The 17126-nt window shown below is 43.6% G+C and overlaps 2 protein-coding genes across 3 annotated transcripts in view; one reads left to right on the top strand and one right to left on the bottom strand.

The window, feature by feature from the left end:
* Positions 1-313, bottom strand: part of LOC146181298 (S-phase kinase-associated protein 2-like) — a 32497-nt gene extending 32184 nt beyond the window's left edge. Inside the window, exon 1 of one of the 2 annotated variants that reach the window (XM_084576349.1) lies at positions 145-313. In XM_084576349.1, the coding sequence (XP_084432475.1) occupies positions 145-188 (44 nt within the window). In that variant the 5' untranslated portion in view covers positions 189-313. The remainder of the gene's footprint in view (positions 1-144) is intronic. The other variant, XM_084576348.1, reaches the window with a different exon arrangement.
* A 362-nt stretch (positions 314-675) lies between these two features.
* Positions 676-16656, top strand: Cchl (Cytochrome c heme lyase). Its single transcript, XM_084576347.1, has 5 exons — positions 676-856; positions 3439-3703; positions 5103-5377; positions 8305-8388; positions 14598-16656. Exons 2-5 carry the CDS (start codon positions 3449-3451, stop codon positions 14860-14862), a joined length of 879 nt encoding a protein of 292 aa, XP_084432473.1. The 5' UTR covers positions 676-856; positions 3439-3448; the 3' UTR covers positions 14863-16656.
* Positions 16657-17126: the final 470 nt, after the last annotated feature.

The following is a 17126-nucleotide window of genomic DNA, read 5'->3' as shown; positions in this document are numbered from 1 at the left end:
AAATGCTTGACCACACATGAAATCTGCACGCAGAGGAATTCTGTGCCCTGCGGAGAAGCTGCTGCGAATCGGTTCAAGGAAAAAAAAAACATGTTGCAGTCAAGTTCAACATAGGGCATTAAATGCATTAAAAACTCTACTTACCTGCCATTCTTAGAGTAATCCAAGGGAACCACTTTATGATCCATATTCAGCGCGCCTTGAAATTTATCCTTGCCGCCACCTCCACGATTCTACGAGTGTGACGACCTTCACGAGCCCACACCTGCCAACTGCGGCCGCGCGGGTCGCCTGGTTCGCCCGTTCGCTGAACCGAATCGAAGGATCGAAGCACGCGATTGGTCGTTAAGGAGCTTAGCCCAAATAGATAAATAGTACACGTTAGAACTTGTGAGCCATCCGAGGTGGTAAGGTGGTAAGATTGGTAAGATCGGTAAGATTTCAAAATTTATGCACAATTTTAAACTTATACTTCAAAAATTTTGCCACAATAATTTGTGTTAACATAAAGCTTATATTTGTATTAAATACACTGAGTTTATCTGCCTTTATATTTTTTTATATTCCTAAAATAATCCTAAAATAATTAACACCACCAGAGGCTACCCCATACCCCCACTTTAATAAAGTCATAGAGTAGTGAAATATTAATGCGTCATTCCGGTTCTGGTTCGTGCGAATCGACGCACATGTTCATGCATGGGCGCTAATGGCGCTGAGGTGACTACTGCTCGCGTGCAATCTTCATATTCATTACGACTGTTTTGCGCATTACCTGTCCTGGAACTTTCGATAACAGAGCCTGATAAACTGCAGTAATCTAAATTTAGTGTTGTTACTAACGGGACTGAGCCAGGTGAGCTAGTTTTGACATTGCATGCAGATTTTGCGCGGCGCGCCCGGGTCGTTCACTTGCGATGCCCTCTCGCTAGAAAGCATTGATTCTAAGAGGTCTTACAGGCGTTCACACTCAGTCTTTCGTTGACCATTGAATGCGCGTGCGTGTTTTAATTCGATTAATGGAATTTAGATAATTCTGGGACGTAGCAGTTGCGTGCGGTGCTCTTGTGGCGATCGTGACTAGCACCTCACCTTCAGGAAGGAGAGCTTGCGTTTTCGGGTGGGTCAGCTTCGAGAAAACCTGCTTATATTGGGGTACTGGCAGCAAACGAGTCTACTTGACGACTTCGCATTCAAGAGCGCTTGCTTTTTTACTCTGTGTTGCGTCGATCGTATTGTATCTGCGAAGTTCCAAGCTGATGTAACGTTACCGCTGATGTTACCTGCGCTTATGCCTGCTCACTTTATGTCATACGCCATCTTTGTTAAGAACTGTTATTCAGTGGGAGAGAAGCCGCGATATAACCCAAGAAATTCTCTGGTGATGAAAATATATGCAATCTCGGCCGTGTTCTCATCTACGTCGTGACTGCGCTGACCTCGGGGTCTCAGTTATATTTATCCGCTTCATTCCCGCCGTGAGACGTTGTTTTGAAAAAAGCGCATTTTAGTGGTGTTCAAATGTACATGCTTGTAAAACGAGCAAATGAAAGCACGCATTCAATCGCTGAAGTCGAAACACGTATAAAAGGCGCCTGGAAACTTGGATGCACTCTTAATGATTTTTTCCTTTCATTCCACGTACCTAGCTCTATATACAGCTTTTCAGAATTTATCACATTTTTATTGCAATAATATTTGTGAACATTGCACCTGGCATACCCGAATGTAATACTGTCTTGTTGGTAACACACTAAAATGCAGACACCAAGGGCATTTGCATTTGCAGAAATTTTTACTTGGAGGGTAGAGACGGTAGGCAACCACTAAAAAATCACTACATGTGGTCTGCACAGCTCAGATGAAACAAAAATTATAAATGACAAATTAGTGCTTGGCTTAGAGAATACACGTTGGATTTAGAAGCAAAGCTTGAAACCTACAAAGCATAATTAAAAAAATATATTTTGCTTCCCCACTCTTCTGGATGCCCGTGGTAAAAAACTGAATACCATAGTGACGGCATAGCAAAAGAAATGCACAGGCTATCAATTTACATTTTATTTGCATTGCAGAAGCAGCATCTTTAGTGTAGGCATCAAATGCAGAAAAGCAGCACATGCAGAGAGGACGCTATTTTGTTTTTTTATGATGCACGGAACCAGAAATTGCAGGCATCCAACTCTTTTTTTGGTTAGGTATGCTTCTACCACTTTACATACCTGGTCGCCGTGGGTGAGCAAGCTAGGTGCTTGTCTTTTCTAAGGGAGGGAAGCACCCTTTGGAATCTCTCTGCAGTTCAAGCCAGAGTTGGAAGACACAGCACCTTTCACCGCAAGGCACCACACCTGGTCTGTGGTCTATTAGTGGCTCATTAATGCATTGGCCACTCTAGCCGATGCACAGAATGCTGCATGAGAGGGGAACATTGTATTAATGATGTATTAAAGTATTATCAATGTATTAATGAGCAGCTGGCTGATTACCACAGGTCATTGAAAGGTATGGTGTCTTCCAGCCCTTCTTTGCATTGCAGAGATTGCAAAGGATGCTCTCCCATCTGTATTGGGCAAGCATCTTATCCACCCATCGCAATCAGATGGGTAGGAAATTTGTGTAAGCATGCCTGATCAAAAAGAAAAGTGGACATACATGACACAGAACCTTATATCAGACTGCCAGTTAATGAGTTGTCTTTTCTTGGCTGTTTACTGAGTTTAGGGAGGTAGCATGACAGGTTTTTCTGATGGAAGGGATTTGCTTTCGTTGTTTGTGTTTTCATGCCTTGTAAAAGAATGTGCTGATTATGCCCTGTGTCTGCCACACGCATAAAGGAAAGAATGATTTTGCCATATTTTCATGTTCCTGTGAAGAACAAATAAGGTTTGTGCCAGTATTGTGTACAGAGAGAGAAAAATCAATCCTAAGCAACTTGCCCAGTTTCCTGTTCTTTGTTATTTAGCATTTATTAAAAAGGCTGAGCATTATCGAATGTTCTGCATATTCCCATGGATCAGTTAAAATCATAACATGGGAGGTCTTGTGATTGCATTACAGTTAACAGGGGTAAATGGATACATCATTTATTTGTCTTGTTTACTGCATAAATCCTAACTTGTTTATGAAGCAATCTCTGTTGGGATCAGTTGGATGTTTCACAAAGTAATGGATTTACAGAAATTTGTACATATTAGGAGTGAAATGGCTAAGGAAAAAAATAGTAAATGGGAGATCCTCCTCAACTGCTGTTCAAAGTTCAGAGTGCTGGTCAAAGTGCTAGACTTTTGCTTTTCTGCTGCTGTGAATTAATTGCGTTTTCATTTGGCATTACTCTTTCTAGCAAACTGGTCAGAGAAAGGAAGAGTTTTGTTGGGAAATTGCTCCATTGTGGCTCTTGCATTGTTGATGATGGCTTATTTGCTGCTTGCCCTGTCACAGCTCCGCCAAGATGGGCCTCACCGCATCGCACCCAAGAGAAGTGACTGGCCCACTGGGGACGGTGACAGTCCACACGCGGCCCGAATCGTCCCAGCAGCAGCAGCAGCAGCAGCAGTCACCACCATCCGAGTGCCCCATGCATGGCCTTTGCAATGAGATCACTGGGCAGCCTCCGAAAGAGCAGCCACAGCAACCACCGTACCGGAGCGAGTGCCCCATGAATGCTACAGCCGCGTCGGTGGAAGAGATCAACCCAGCAAACATGGTTCCTAGAAATTTTTTCTGTTGTATGCTCCCTGGTGTTTCTGTGTCGCTTGTGTCGTGTGCTCCCTGTTGTGTCTGTGTCGTTTCTGTCCGTGTGTGTCGTGTGCCATTCTCCAGATGCTTGTTTTTCAGCACTGGACTCTTTATTTTTAAAACATTTTTTTCGTATTCTGCCGCTGAGCGAGTTTGCACAGCTAAAGGTGTACGATGAACTCATAGCTCTTTGGTGAACTGGAAACTGTTTCGTTGTACAAAAAAATATTCTCTTATTATTTTGTTTTACGCTTTGCGCTGTTCATCTATAGCCAGTTTTTGCCTATGGCAGTGCTGTACTTTTGTCATAACAGGTATGCGCTATGTTATCATTCTGCTTCTTGCCATGTTAGAAGCGACGTCTTGTGCTTTTATGCACCCGGCATTGTTCTGAAGCTTCGCAGTCGTGCACAACGAACAGTCTGAAGTTTTCGGGGATGCATGTAGGTTAACAGGAAAGTTCTGCAATATACACAAAAAAGAGAGCTGCCAAGATCTACAGCATTAAGGTTCGCACAGTCTGTAGAGCAACGTGGTGAATACCAAAAAACGAAAAAGTATCCAGGGGCAGCAGAGAGTTGGAATTGGTAGGGAAGTTGCGAAGTTTGTGGGAGCATGCTGCTGACGGTGGTGTAGCATAGCTGTGATTGATGATCATTGAGGGCGTTGAATTGCACCTATTCTTGACGATGGAGATGACGAGTGCCTATGTCTCAGAATGTCTCATATATTAGGTCAAGGCGCGTCGCCATGAGCACGCATAAAAAGAGCTTGCAAAGCAAAGGCAGGTAAATGAAAAAGAAAACAGCGAATATTGTGTTGAAGTAATTGATTGATGCTGCATATACCCACGGTAAAGCAGGGCCCAACATTGCAGCTCGTCATTTAGCACTTGTTTGTATAGAGGCACTTGGGCACATGCACGCATTAGTTTCTCCCAGATGGCTGCAGCACCATCAATGTTTTCGTTCCTACAGAAAGGAGTACCATAATTTTATGCTTCAGACCCTGTAAAAAAAAAAATCGGCTGGAGCTGAAAAAACAAAACTCACCGCGAACGTTGGCAATTCTTGCAGTAACGCATGAGCAGCAGCAGCTCGTATCCCGGAAGGACTTTTGAAAACGACCTTTAGGTTGCTTTCAGTGGCCTCCATATAGGCAGTGTACGGGGGCGTATAGTGAAGTAATCATGACTGGATTTGGTATTTTGCCTTTTTTGGCTTATGTGGATTGTGTTGGATTGGCTTTGGATCTGTCTGTCTTTTGGTAACGCTTTCTGCAGGCATTTGCTTTCTGTGCACGCCATTGATGAGCCAGGAGAAGCTTTCGCCTTAAAAATTTCTCGCTGCTTTCTTGCTCGTGAACAGATGCCCAGCCCCAACCAGCAGCCCGCACCCGACCAGCCGTTTCCACTGCCAACGGATCGGCAGCGGTCGCGCATCCCCAAGGCGGGGGGCGCTGAGGGCGAGACGTGGGAGTACCCGTCGCAGCAGATGTTCTGGAACGCCATGCTACGCAAGGGCTGGAAATGGCGTGAGTCCGAGCTGCAGCCTGAGGACATGGCACACATCATCCGCATTCACAATGCCAACAACGACCATGCATGGGAGGAGGTGCTCAAGTGGGAAGCACTGCACGCAAGGTATGGGACTGGCCTCTGGCAATGGGGGGCTTTCGGGATTTGGGCATGTTTTCAAGCCAAAATTTTCAATTACCTGAAGGAGGCTTTTATAAAGCGCGGGTACTGTGTCTCTCCTTTTCTTTTGTTCCGTCGCATGAGCGTCTTTTGTGACCTTTTTAGTGTCTGTTGAAGGCTTTTCAACTTTCGGTTGAGGATTAAAAAAATTTTCTCTGTCCAAGCACTGCCCTGTTTGTTTGTATCCAGATATCACGCGCAGAGTAGAGTTGTGCGCGGGCCGAAATTCTGAGCCGGGCCGCTGCAGCTCCCGTTTGTAGAAGAAAAGAGCTCAGAATTTCACAGGTATTGCAACTTGCCGGCATCAGCCTTGCAACTTGCCCAGCAAGCAGATGGTGCCGCCTGCCAAATTTGCCGCTTACGAAAGTGTCGCATTCTAAGAGTTGGGCTGAGGTTTGCATGCCTTCAAGTTCGGCAAGTGGCATGTTAAGTGTCCCGAAGCATACCGCGTGTCTGTGTCGCATTTGAGCTGAAATCTTCCTGGATGAGGGTATGCGCCGCCTGTTGTACACAAGGCTCTACCAACTTGACTACATTGCTCATGCTTTCAGATCCCAGTGAGTGAGTGTGAGTGAAAAAACTTTATTGAGGTCTTTTGGTTAGTCTCGGAGAGTCTTCCTGCAGCCGCTTCTTCGCCACCGTTGGAGACTCCTTAGCACGGGTGGTTCCCTCATTCCAGGGCTCCACTGGTCCTGGCTACCTCGCATGCGTGCTGCACCAATGCCCTTTGGTGCAGCACCCAGTGACTGCGTGTTGCCATCGCCTCCTACCAGAAATGATTGTGCACCTAATTTCTTACTATATAATCAATGCCCTAGAACAAAACTACTATGCTTTCTTGGTTTTAGTTACGTTTGTCTTTTGCGTTTGCATTCTAGCAAGCCCCTCATCACCTTTCTCTTTTTTTCTGAACTGCTGTGAGGCACTGTGCATTGTATTCGAGCAGCTGACACACGTGTTCATGAGTGCATCCTAGTGGGTCACCTATGGGTTATGTCGCATATGCAAGGTATGTGGCCACAAATACGGAGTCATGAGATGAAGCAGTGGGGCAGCTCAGTAAGAAGTTGTTAAAGCTCCAATTCTGTTGTGGCAGTTGAGAAAAACACTCGCTTTTTTGTGGGTAACTGAAATGCAGTTGCACAACCTGAGGGAACTTGCTAACATATGTACTACTTGTTGTTTTAACGCCTCACATACTGCAAGTTCTGTAAGTTAATGGAAAAAATGTGTGCCGCATTTTTCAGTGTATAAGGTGCGGTTTTTTACAAACATTTTAGATGCTTCTTCTCTGCATTATTATTATTTTTTTTTTTCATGTCGCACAACATTCTGGATGAACTCTCTGCTGATCTCTGTGCATCACCGTGCTTCCTTTTGGATGGGTACCAGGCACAAAGGAATGGAACCTAAGACGTGTGGACTTCCTGAGCCTATTTGGAAGTTTCTGGTGTTCTCTTAATGCTAGAAATATTGACAAACTTTGCATTAGCTCATGAACCTCATTAATTTGGATTTCATGTGAAACTGAGAATTGAATTATTAGAGGGATATAATGGAATTATAGCAACTTGTCCCATATCAGCATTAACCTTCATTTGTTGAAAAAAAAAAAAAAGGCCCATTATCTGTGATTACTGATTGGAAGAAATTTGTATGACAGTTATTTTTGATTTTTGCAGTTTTTCCAAATTGTGCAGTGCATCCACACTGTCAGACAAACTAACCCACATGTCCCCCCCCCACCCCACATCCTCCCCTCACTCTCGCCTGCCCGAAACACACATACATAAAAAATAAAAAACAAAAACGGCAAGTAAATTAGGACAGAGTAAAAAAAAAATATATATATATATGCAGGTGAGGATAAGATGAGTGCCGAATTGAAATCTTGTGCACATTGTTTTTCTTCTTTTTTTTTTTTCTCAATACTCTCATTATGTTTTTCTCAGTACCGTGCCCCGGACCAGGACAAATTTTTCTAAACTGCGAAGTTTCTGAGAATGCGATATAACTTTCCTTTATGGCTGTATGACTGGCCTTGGGTGGATCTCGATTAGTAATTACTCCCTTATTGCAAATATACTCCACCTTGGGGGATTCGCCTAAATATTCGACCAATATCACCTGTTGCAAAAGGCTGCTGCAAATTGGAATTTTCTTCTGCTGGAAAGCCTACTCCAAAATGTTGTTGGCCATTGCCACTACTCTGGTATGGAAGTCATCTGAGCCACTGTGGATGTGGTCCTGCAGTTTGGTCGTGGCTTGCATGTTTCTGTTCGTGGTACACATAGAAGTGGTGGGTGGCACCTGTCGGCTCTGCGTTAAATATGTAGGGTTGTTTTGCTTTGAATGTTAGCCCTGTCCCGAGAAGTGGCCCCTTCTTCATGCTTTTGCTTTCCAGAGTGTAGGGTTTGCGGGCTGAGCTGTTGGGTGTATAGAGGAGAGTAAAGCGCGGCGAGGAGGTTGTGCTACACTCGTGTAGCACCATGATGGTACTTCTAATACTTATTTTTGCTTTACTCACACACAAAAAGAAAACCAAAATTAAATTACATTTATAAAGCATTAAAGTTCATAAAAAATGTTTGCACATTTTATTTCCTTACAGTTGCAATATTTAAGCGACATAAAGGCTGATAAAAGCGTACTTGCGATGGTTTCGTATCGTTTCATCTGCTGCACCTACAGCTTGAGGGCGCTGGCTGTACGCAGCTGTAGTATGCGAGAAGTACCATCATGGCTGCGAACACGGTTAGCAAAGGAGTGGAGAGGGTTTACATTGGAGTGCTTCCGTCGCTTTCACTCTAGTCTTAGTAGTATTAACTCTATGGGTATATACCCTGAGCCACCCCCTTTGGTTTGGATTGCAGGGAGTGCTGCACACCTCGGCTCAAGAAGTTTGGAGGCAAGGCCACCGACTACTCGCCTCGGGCTAGGATACGCAGTTGGCTCGGGTGAGTCTGGTTTCAGGCGAAACGTTGAGAGGGAATTGTGTGTTGCTGGCGCATCCCCGACCACAACAAGGCCTTGAAAACACGGATTCTTTCATAAAAGGTGGAAGGTGCACTCTGAGATGCCCCACATAGCTCAAGCCCTTTATACTCGTGGGTTACAAATTTGTAAACATACTTTATGCGCCTTTTTAATTTCTTAGGAAAAATGTTATCCGAGGTTTAACTCCGCTTAAACTGATTAAGACGTGAGAGCACTGTTTAGCTTGGTTCGACATGGTTTTGTTTTGCAACTTAGCATTGAGAGACTGGCAAAGAGTTTGGCACAGTGTTAAATAAGTTTATTTGGTTTAGTTTTTGGGGGAAGAAAAGGTGCATTGTCTGTGTCTATTCTCGGTGGAAACCTAAACTTACAGTTAACGGCATACATTCGGGGATACATTTGTCTTTGTTTTGAATTCCTATCACAAACTTACCTCCAGCTTGGCTAATGGATAGATGCTAAATGGGAAAAGATATAATATGACACCACCCAGGATGTTGCGCAAAGAAAGCTAGCGTCAAAGCTTTCATATGAAATCATGCAATATTTTTTCGATGTACAGCTGTTAGATGATTTTGCTAGGCACTGAAACTCCAGGTGAGGGCTTTCATATTAAGTGCATTCTGGTTAAAGGTGCATATGCACATCGGTGAGGATCCTGGGTGTTTTTGTTTGGGTGCTTCTCTGCTCTGGTCATCCTGTGTATTACTGATAGTGTATTGAACTTATGAGCTGAAAGACAGCTTTTGGTGAATTGGGAGCTTGCGTAGATTTTTTTTTTTCTAAATACATTTTGGACTTGACTGTTGTAACCAACACTTACTTGTGAGTAGTTCCATGGCCCTTGTGCAGCGTCTCTCAGCCTTAAGCTGCATTCAGACTATGTGTGCTACATACAGCTAGTTGGCAAGGATCGTAGGCTAAACGCAAAAAACACAATAAGGCTGTTCAGACTGCTGTCGCAGTAGTGTAAGGTGCACAACTTCTGCCACCAGCATGGGCATAAATTTCGGCGGACCCACAACTTTTATGACTAGCACAAATACGTCTGTTACTGCGCGACCACCCCTGTGAGCGACGGCATCAAACGTTTGCCAAGGGAGTATTATTGAAGCACAAGGACGGAAATTTGCCTCCACTGTCACATTGTCTGCGGCGGACAGACACACGCTATCGAAGAAGATTTGACAAACCCAAATTCTTCAATTCTCTACCGTCTGCGTAGGGTGATTGCACGGATGATAAGAATCTTATTTTGAGCTTGAAGAGCCTCGAACTCCGCTAGCAGTCGCTTGCTAACTGGCGCCATGTTGAAGGATGCAAGATGCAGTTGTTCCAGGGCGGTGATTGACCGGTCGTAAAGAGTGTATCTTATTGAATGGCCCACTGTAAATATAGGCAGTTTCAAGCTACGCAAACAGGAGTTCCAGCAGCTATGAAAAATGCGGTAAATATGACACTTATGGCAGATGCGATTGCAGTCTGAACACAGCTTTACTCTATTTTTAAATAAACAAAAATGTTGGTACAAGCTATGCTATCTTTGTCTGTATAGTGCATAGTTTTGCGAGCACCATTGAAGCGTGGTTATTGCATGAATATTGTCAGCCTGCTGTGTGGAAGTAGTAATAGATATTGCCTGTTTCTTCACGATCTAGTATCCTTTTCATCTATGTTGTTGTGCTGCAGTTATCATTTCATTTGATGGCAATAGTCTAAGTGGAAATATTTTGCATGTGTAACTCACTGGAGGTTTCTTTTCAAGGAGAGCAGTTGCTCCAAACTGGGTGACATGTCTTGTGCATAGGAGTGCACAATACACGAGAACAGTTAAGATACTAAAGGGTCCCTGAAGCGTATTGTCAAACCATATCCCGTAGGAGCACTCAAGCAAATGACGCTATGGCACGTGGATGGATGTATGGATGGAATATAGGAGCGTCCCCTTTGAAACAGGGTGGTAGCAGTAGCTATCATGCTCATTTTTCTCCCTATATCTTAATTATTGATTTAGATTGGTTAACTAAACCATCATTCTATTTATTAAATTTTTGCTTCTACATTACTAACATTATGTCACTTCTCTGCTTTTAAGCCACCAATCTTCCAGTCGTTTTTTGCTAGTTTCCACCGCCGGTTTATTCACTTGGCCACTGGTATCTCTAAACCCCAGAGCTTCAAGAACAGTGACTGCGCCTGCATCAACTTCCAGATGGATACCATTACGTTCGAGTATAATGTGGTCAATTGTTTCACTGGAGTTACCACATACAGCACATGCGTCATCTCCATTGTTAAATTTCTTTTTGTAGCTGCGTGTTCCAAGGCACCCTGATCTAGCTTCAAAAAGTAGGGCACTGCCTCTTGAGTTATCAAAGAAATCTTCCTTCCTGATCTGCATTTTCCACTTTCGGTATAATTCCACACTGTTTTTTTTTTTCATCGAATTTATCCAATTTTTACCTTCTGTGTTTTTCACCTGTTGCTTAATGCTCTTTATTTCTCCGTCCTTGTTACTAGCATACTTACTAGTTAGTTTCCTAGTTCTTTTCCTCCAATGTGAGTCAACGCTTTTTAGGTACAGGTATTTAAATACCTTAGCTGCCCATCTGTTACTGTCCAATTTCCTCAGGCGTTCCTCATATAATATTTTACTCTGAGCTTCCCGTACTTCGAAAGATGCCCAGCCCATATCTCCCTGTACCGCCTCATTTGTAGTTTTGCCGTGGGCACCTAGTGCTAATCGTCCAACGGATCTCTGATTTATTTCTAATGTCGACTATACCTCTGATTTTAGGCACAAAACCGCATTTCCGAAAGTAAGTCCGGGCACCATAATTCCTTTCCAAATGCCCCTCGAAACCTCATACACCTATTGTATCCCCACAATGCCTTATGCTTCATTATCCCGGCATTCCTTCGTCCTTTGGCCTTAAGTGATTGCTCATGCTTTCCAATGTATGCCAATCCTTCGTTTACCCATATCCCCAGATATTTATATTCTGCTACTCTAGGTATTTCATGGCCTTGTATTTTAAGACCCTGATCAGTTGAGCCATTGAAAATCATTAGACCCGACTTAACTGCGCTAAACCTGAAGCCTAGAGTGTCCCCTTCGTCTCCGCAATACTTAACTAGAAACTAGAGTTTGCAATTCTTCCAGACTCTCAGCTAGCAGCACAATATTGTCCGCATTCATCAAACCGGTGAGGCGCTGCTCTACCGCCTTTCCACCTAATCTATATGACAGGTTAAAACCTAGGTTACTGTCTTGTATCCTCCGTTCCAGGTTTATCATATAAAGCATGAACAGCAGCGGTGATAGAGAACAGCCTTGTCTTAATCCTTTGCATACTTTGACATTTTCCATACTTCTTATCCATTCCCACATAATTTCTACTTTGTTATCCCGGTATATTTCCTGTAGGAACTCTGTTATCTCATAACCGATACCTTCTTCTTTTAATATGTTCCACAGGAGTTCCCTGCTTACGTTATCGTACGCCCCGTTTATGTCCAGGAAGGCCAAATACAAAGGTCTATTTTCCACTCTAGATATTTCAATGCATTGGGTAAGCACGAACAGGCTATCATCTAAGCGCCTATCATTTCTAAAGCCATTCTGAAGTTCTCCGAGTATCTTGTTACTTTCTACCCATGCTTGCACCTTTAATTTCACCGCCTGCATGGCCAATCTGTATATAACAGATGTTATGGTAATCGGCCTGTAGGATTTTATGTGCATCCTTTCTCCTTTCCCTTTATAAATCAAATTCATTTTACTCTGCCGCCAGCTGTCCGAAATTTGCTTATTCGTTATGACTGTTTCCAGAGCTTTTAGCAATGTTTCCTTACTTTTTTGACCAAGTTCATTAATCAGCTTGATCGGAATTACATCTATTCCTGTAGATATGTTTTTAGGAATATTTTTTTCTGCCTTTTTCCAGTTTAGATTGGTCAGCTCTAAGCAGCTTTGTATTCTGCTACCTTGTGTTGCTTCCTGATTTGCGGAGATTACCCTATCGTCGCTCTTAAATGAGTCGGCCATAACTGATGTAATGCAGTTCACTGCTTTGTCTCCCTTTAAACAATTTCCCTCGTTACCTTGAATCCGATCCTGCTTTCTTTGATTCTTCTTCCCTAGCCAGCTTATATGGTTCCAGAATTTTCTTGCTCCGCCTTCAGAGGCATTGTGTATATCAGCCATCCAGCGATCGGTGGACTGCCTTATTTTACTTTGGACGAGGGCCTGCACCTCAAGTTTCTTTTGTCGATATGATTCTCATTTTTGGTCGATTTCCTCCTGAGATACCTGTGCTTTCTTTGCCACTCGTTGTTCCCTTGAAGCAGCCCGTCATTGTTCAATAGCTTCCCTGATTTCCTTATTCCACCAGCTCCGTGGCTTCCTCTTTCCATTCCAACGGTTTGCTACTTTAACCTCCTTAATTTTCCTCCTTATGAGTAGTTCTACCTGTTCATAATCCCAGTCTTCCATGGGGCTTTTCTCTATTGCTTCCTCTATGTCTGCTGCTATCTGCGCTATTTGATCGTCGTTTAATTTTGCGTTTACGTTGTTGTCTAAGTTCCATTTCTTTTTTCATCAAGAGCCCCATCTGCAGACAATACGTTTATGATCACTTCCTAGACTACACTCCCCTTCTTCGTCGATTTCCATTTTTGTGACCTTGCTATAAGTTTCCTGCGACAAATTTCCTTGAATGGGCTACGGAACAGTTTTGAAGGATTCCACTAATTATGTTGTCTGAGTAGAATGGATCTTTTTGGGCATTCACACTAAGCTTGTTTTTATAGGTGGTAACATGTATTGGCCACAATTGTAGGCCAATCCCGCTCCCCCCTACTCTGGATTTTTAAGCTTAGAAAGCAGGTAAACTTGCAATCTTTCGGATACAGCATTTATTATGCTTTCGTTTTCCTTCAGTATGTCCAAGTGCTTGACTTGGAAGGCAGAGAAAAGGACTTTCTTTGTTGATTGCTGATATCTTCACTGTTGACGGAACTAGCTCATAAATTCTTGCAGTTGTTTGATTAGTAATGACATACCTGACGCTCATTTTCTTTTCTTGACCTCATTAAATAATAGTTATACAGCTTTTCTAAGTGTCCTGCTGTACTGCTCGAAAGCAGACGCTGTCTGTAGCTTAGGAACTTTTGAGTTGCGCTGTACACTTTCCTGCCCTGTGGCAGTTTTGATTAGTGTTGTTCCAATCTATGGTTTCTAAGAAGAAGAGAATGCACAGAAATCATGATGACTGCAAAGAGTCCACTGTATTAACCTCAATTACTGTACCTTGTTGTGCCTGGCCAAAGCCGCCCAGAAATTCAGCCGGACGCCAAACTTCTTCGGCGAGCGCCTCCTTCACAAACTCTGGATGCTTCTCTGCAAAGCAGCAGTGCACTGGAGGCGAGCCGTACCAAAGGGAGTGAAGCGACGTGTTTCAACATGAGCTGAGCGTCCAGACAGCACGGCGCCGTGGCCCTGACGGTGAACCCCTTCTCGCCCCGCGGCATATTTGAAGCGAGAGCGCAGCGAGCTCTCCCATTGGCCCTGCGAAAGTGCTGCCGTCGGATTGGACCATTTTGAGCGTCAACGGTTCTCGGCGACGGAGTCTCAAGTGCTTCCGTTCGAGACTCCGAGTGTGAGTTCGTCACGAGCGTCCATCGGGAGCAGTTCGCCCCCTGACAGTGCGGACGCGGCGGAATCTCCCCGGCCGTCGCTGCGCGACAACAGTCGCGTATGGCTATGTTAGCTTTCGGCCCCAGAGCCGATCTTGTTGTGTAAATGCATGTAAATAGTGTATAAAGCCTTTTCTTCATCTCACCAACGCCGACTCGGATTCATCGCTACCGCCCAGGAAGCTGACAGCCCTCGTTCACGAAACGGGTGACGAGCGCTGCGTTACCAGCTCCTTGGCACAACCCTGTTGACGGTGGGCTACTGTGTGATAACCCCACCGGCACAACATTGGTGGCAGTTGCGGGATCCATTGACACAACCCTGTTGACGGTGGGCTACTGTGTGATAACCCCACCGGCACAACATTGGTGGCAGCGGTGGGATCCACTGTCACAACAACCTGCGTGTTTCGCTAATGCAATTTTTTGTAATGCTGGCTCTGATGTTAATGTTGATTGCAATATTCTGCAGATACGAGCTGCCATTTGACCGGCATGACTGGATTGTTGACCGGTGTGGCAAGGAGGTCCGCTACGTCATCGACTACTACGACGGCGGGCTAGTTGACGCCGAGTCCAGTCGCTTCGCACTGCTCGACGTGCGGCCCGCCTTCGACTCCTTTGAGAACATCTGGGACCGCATGAAGGTGGCGTGGTGGCGGTGGACTGTAGCTAGTAGAAAGGAATCCGGTTCTGAGTCAACAACAAGCCAACACACTGTTGCGGCTAGTCAATAGAACTGTTGATGTAGAAAAGACGCAGGCAGTCTTGTGTCCGGCAGAGATCGTGACGGTAGACAGGTACGTAGTCAAGAAAGTGTCAATGTGAACGAATTGCAAGTTGTATCCGAACAGGTTTAATTCAGTCCTGCTGACGAGGCACATTTGCTACAGTATTAGACGTCGCTTGCTGTATTTTGGACCTTGTCTTGGCTATAAGCAATGGCATGTGTTTTCCCTTAATGTAGATATGCGCATGCTGGCCAGCACACGTAAAATGGTGAGAAAATTCCATAAAAAATTTCTTGTTTGTACATTATCAATTTTTTTCTAGCCTGTTTCTTCATTTGATGCAGTCGCTGTACGTTGTTACGTTTTACATTTACCTGTCTTTCTAATTTTTGCATTTTTGAAACATGCAACACCTGGTCACATCGTGGCAAAGAATGTCACGGAAGCTTAACTGCTGGTCTTATTTGTTTCTACAAAGATGTGTTAGAAATCTGAGAGGTGTTTCTCGGCAGACAAATCAAATGCTGTTTGGCTACGTAGCCAGCATAAATCTATTTGATTTGGATTTATACCTTCACTGCTTGGCGAGCGACGCAGCATACTTGTTTTTGTTGCCTGTTTACCTCACTACGCCGGACATCTTCACTTCAGTAAATGGTATTTTGGGGACATTCACGGTGTTGGGCCTTTGGAAAAAGAAATAAAGCAAAGCTTATGACTCACTATAAAAAAAAAGGGGGCGGGGGTACATTTGTTTAACCTGTCTTATGGGGTAGTGTGCCGATCAGGTGTGCATACCCTGATTTGCATAATTGTAATAGACAGATCAAGAGTGGAAAATATATGCAGAAAGCTGGACAAATATCTGAGTTGCCTTTTCTTCTAGCCGCTTATATGAGAAGCCATATCTCAGGTGCTGCATGTTTAGCGACACCTGTGAATTCCACTTATGAAAAAATGTGTTAATAGAAGTACCCGGTAAAGTCGGTGTGTGTCCGACGCTTTGTTATGAATTAATCCTTACTGTAGAGTGCTATATATGGCTTTGCCACTTACTGGGCTGTTTCTATTGTTCTTCTCTGGTTGTCAGTGGCCAAGGTAGCGTACAAGCACTTCATCACGACTGGTAAAGGAAGCTTTAAAATCATTGATCTAAGGCTGCTGTGTATTTTAGAAAATTTGTCTCTTCTATTCAACTTTCTACCATGTTACGTTAGTCCTGACTTAGCAGCTTTTCACTCTAATAAAAAATTCATGAGCTAATTGTGCTTCTGTGCAAATTTCATAGGTTTGAAAGTTGCCATGATGACTGCCTTGCATGTACAAGTTACTCGCATTTGACATTGGAAAACGGTAATGAATAAATGAAACCTTTACTGGAATGGAACGGAAGAGATGTCTCTCAGCCGTTGTTTGGAAAATGGTAGAAAAACAGATTCATACCGACTAGCCCAACTTGCTACCTTACTGCCCTTTGCTTGGTTGCCTTATTGCGAAGGTTAGCACTTTGTAGCCATGTAGCTGTACGTGTCACACAATGCTGTATATAATAACAAGTAGCTTGATTGATTGATGAAATTTTTGCGGATGCCCTTTGAGATGCTCATTTGTAGAGGTGCACTTCTTTTTCAGAACTCTGCCGCATTTATGTGGGTTGCATTAGTATTATTATTATCTGGAATGATGTGAATATTTGCATTAAGATCTGGAATGCCATTGGACATTTTCCGTTTCTAGTCAACAGTGCTTGTATTTATTGCTCAACATCGGGGAAATAAAATACAGTTGAATTCGGCCAAACTTGTCTTGTATGTTTTTCTCAGCTGTGATAGGTGCACTGTAACCTTGGTTCAGTGGTTCATAGCAAGAAGTGTTTCAGTAATGTGCGCTTTGATGAATGTGGTGGCTGCGATCCAAAGTGTTTAGGGGGCAGAGGGGATTGTCATACAAGTCAGAAAAGTGATGAAATCATGATAGGTGCTGCCACCAACGACAAGTCGCCTGTTTCTTTATTCACAGTCAAACCCATTTATAACAATATTGAAGTGCCATGAAAATATCATTGTTATAACCAATGATTGTTATAACTGGGCTAAGCCAAAACAAAAGAAAACATGAAGAATTTGAGAAATTTTATTAAAGAGGAAGTAGCATACACTTTTCACTTATTTGCAGGCAAAAATGTGCAATCAATCAGCTTAAATTTAATTTGACTGCTTCATACCAATATTGTTGATATTTCTCTGTAGGGCATCCAACTTCTGCACAAA

This window comes from Amblyomma maculatum, chromosome 8 (assembly GCF_055883805.1).
Source record: "Amblyomma maculatum isolate TAMU_Amacu chromosome 8, ASM5588380v1, whole genome shotgun sequence".
NCBI lineage: Eukaryota > Metazoa > Arthropoda > Arachnida > Ixodida > Ixodidae > Amblyomma > Amblyomma maculatum.
Note: the sequence above shows the minus strand (reverse complement) of the source record. Positions and strands in the feature narration are given on the sequence as shown.

Coding starts and splice junctions, on each gene's coding strand:
- Cchl (XM_084576347.1), top strand. CDS start 3,449: ATGGGCCTCACCGCATCGCACCCAAGAGAAGTGACTGGCCCACTGGGG. Junction 3,704..5,102: donor AGATCAACCCAGCAAACATG/GTTCCTAGAAAT, acceptor GCTCGTGAACAG/ATGCCCAGCCCCAACCAGCA. Junction 8,389..14,597: donor AGGATACGCAGTTGGCTCGG/GTGAGTCTGGTT, acceptor AATATTCTGCAG/ATACGAGCTGCCATTTGACC.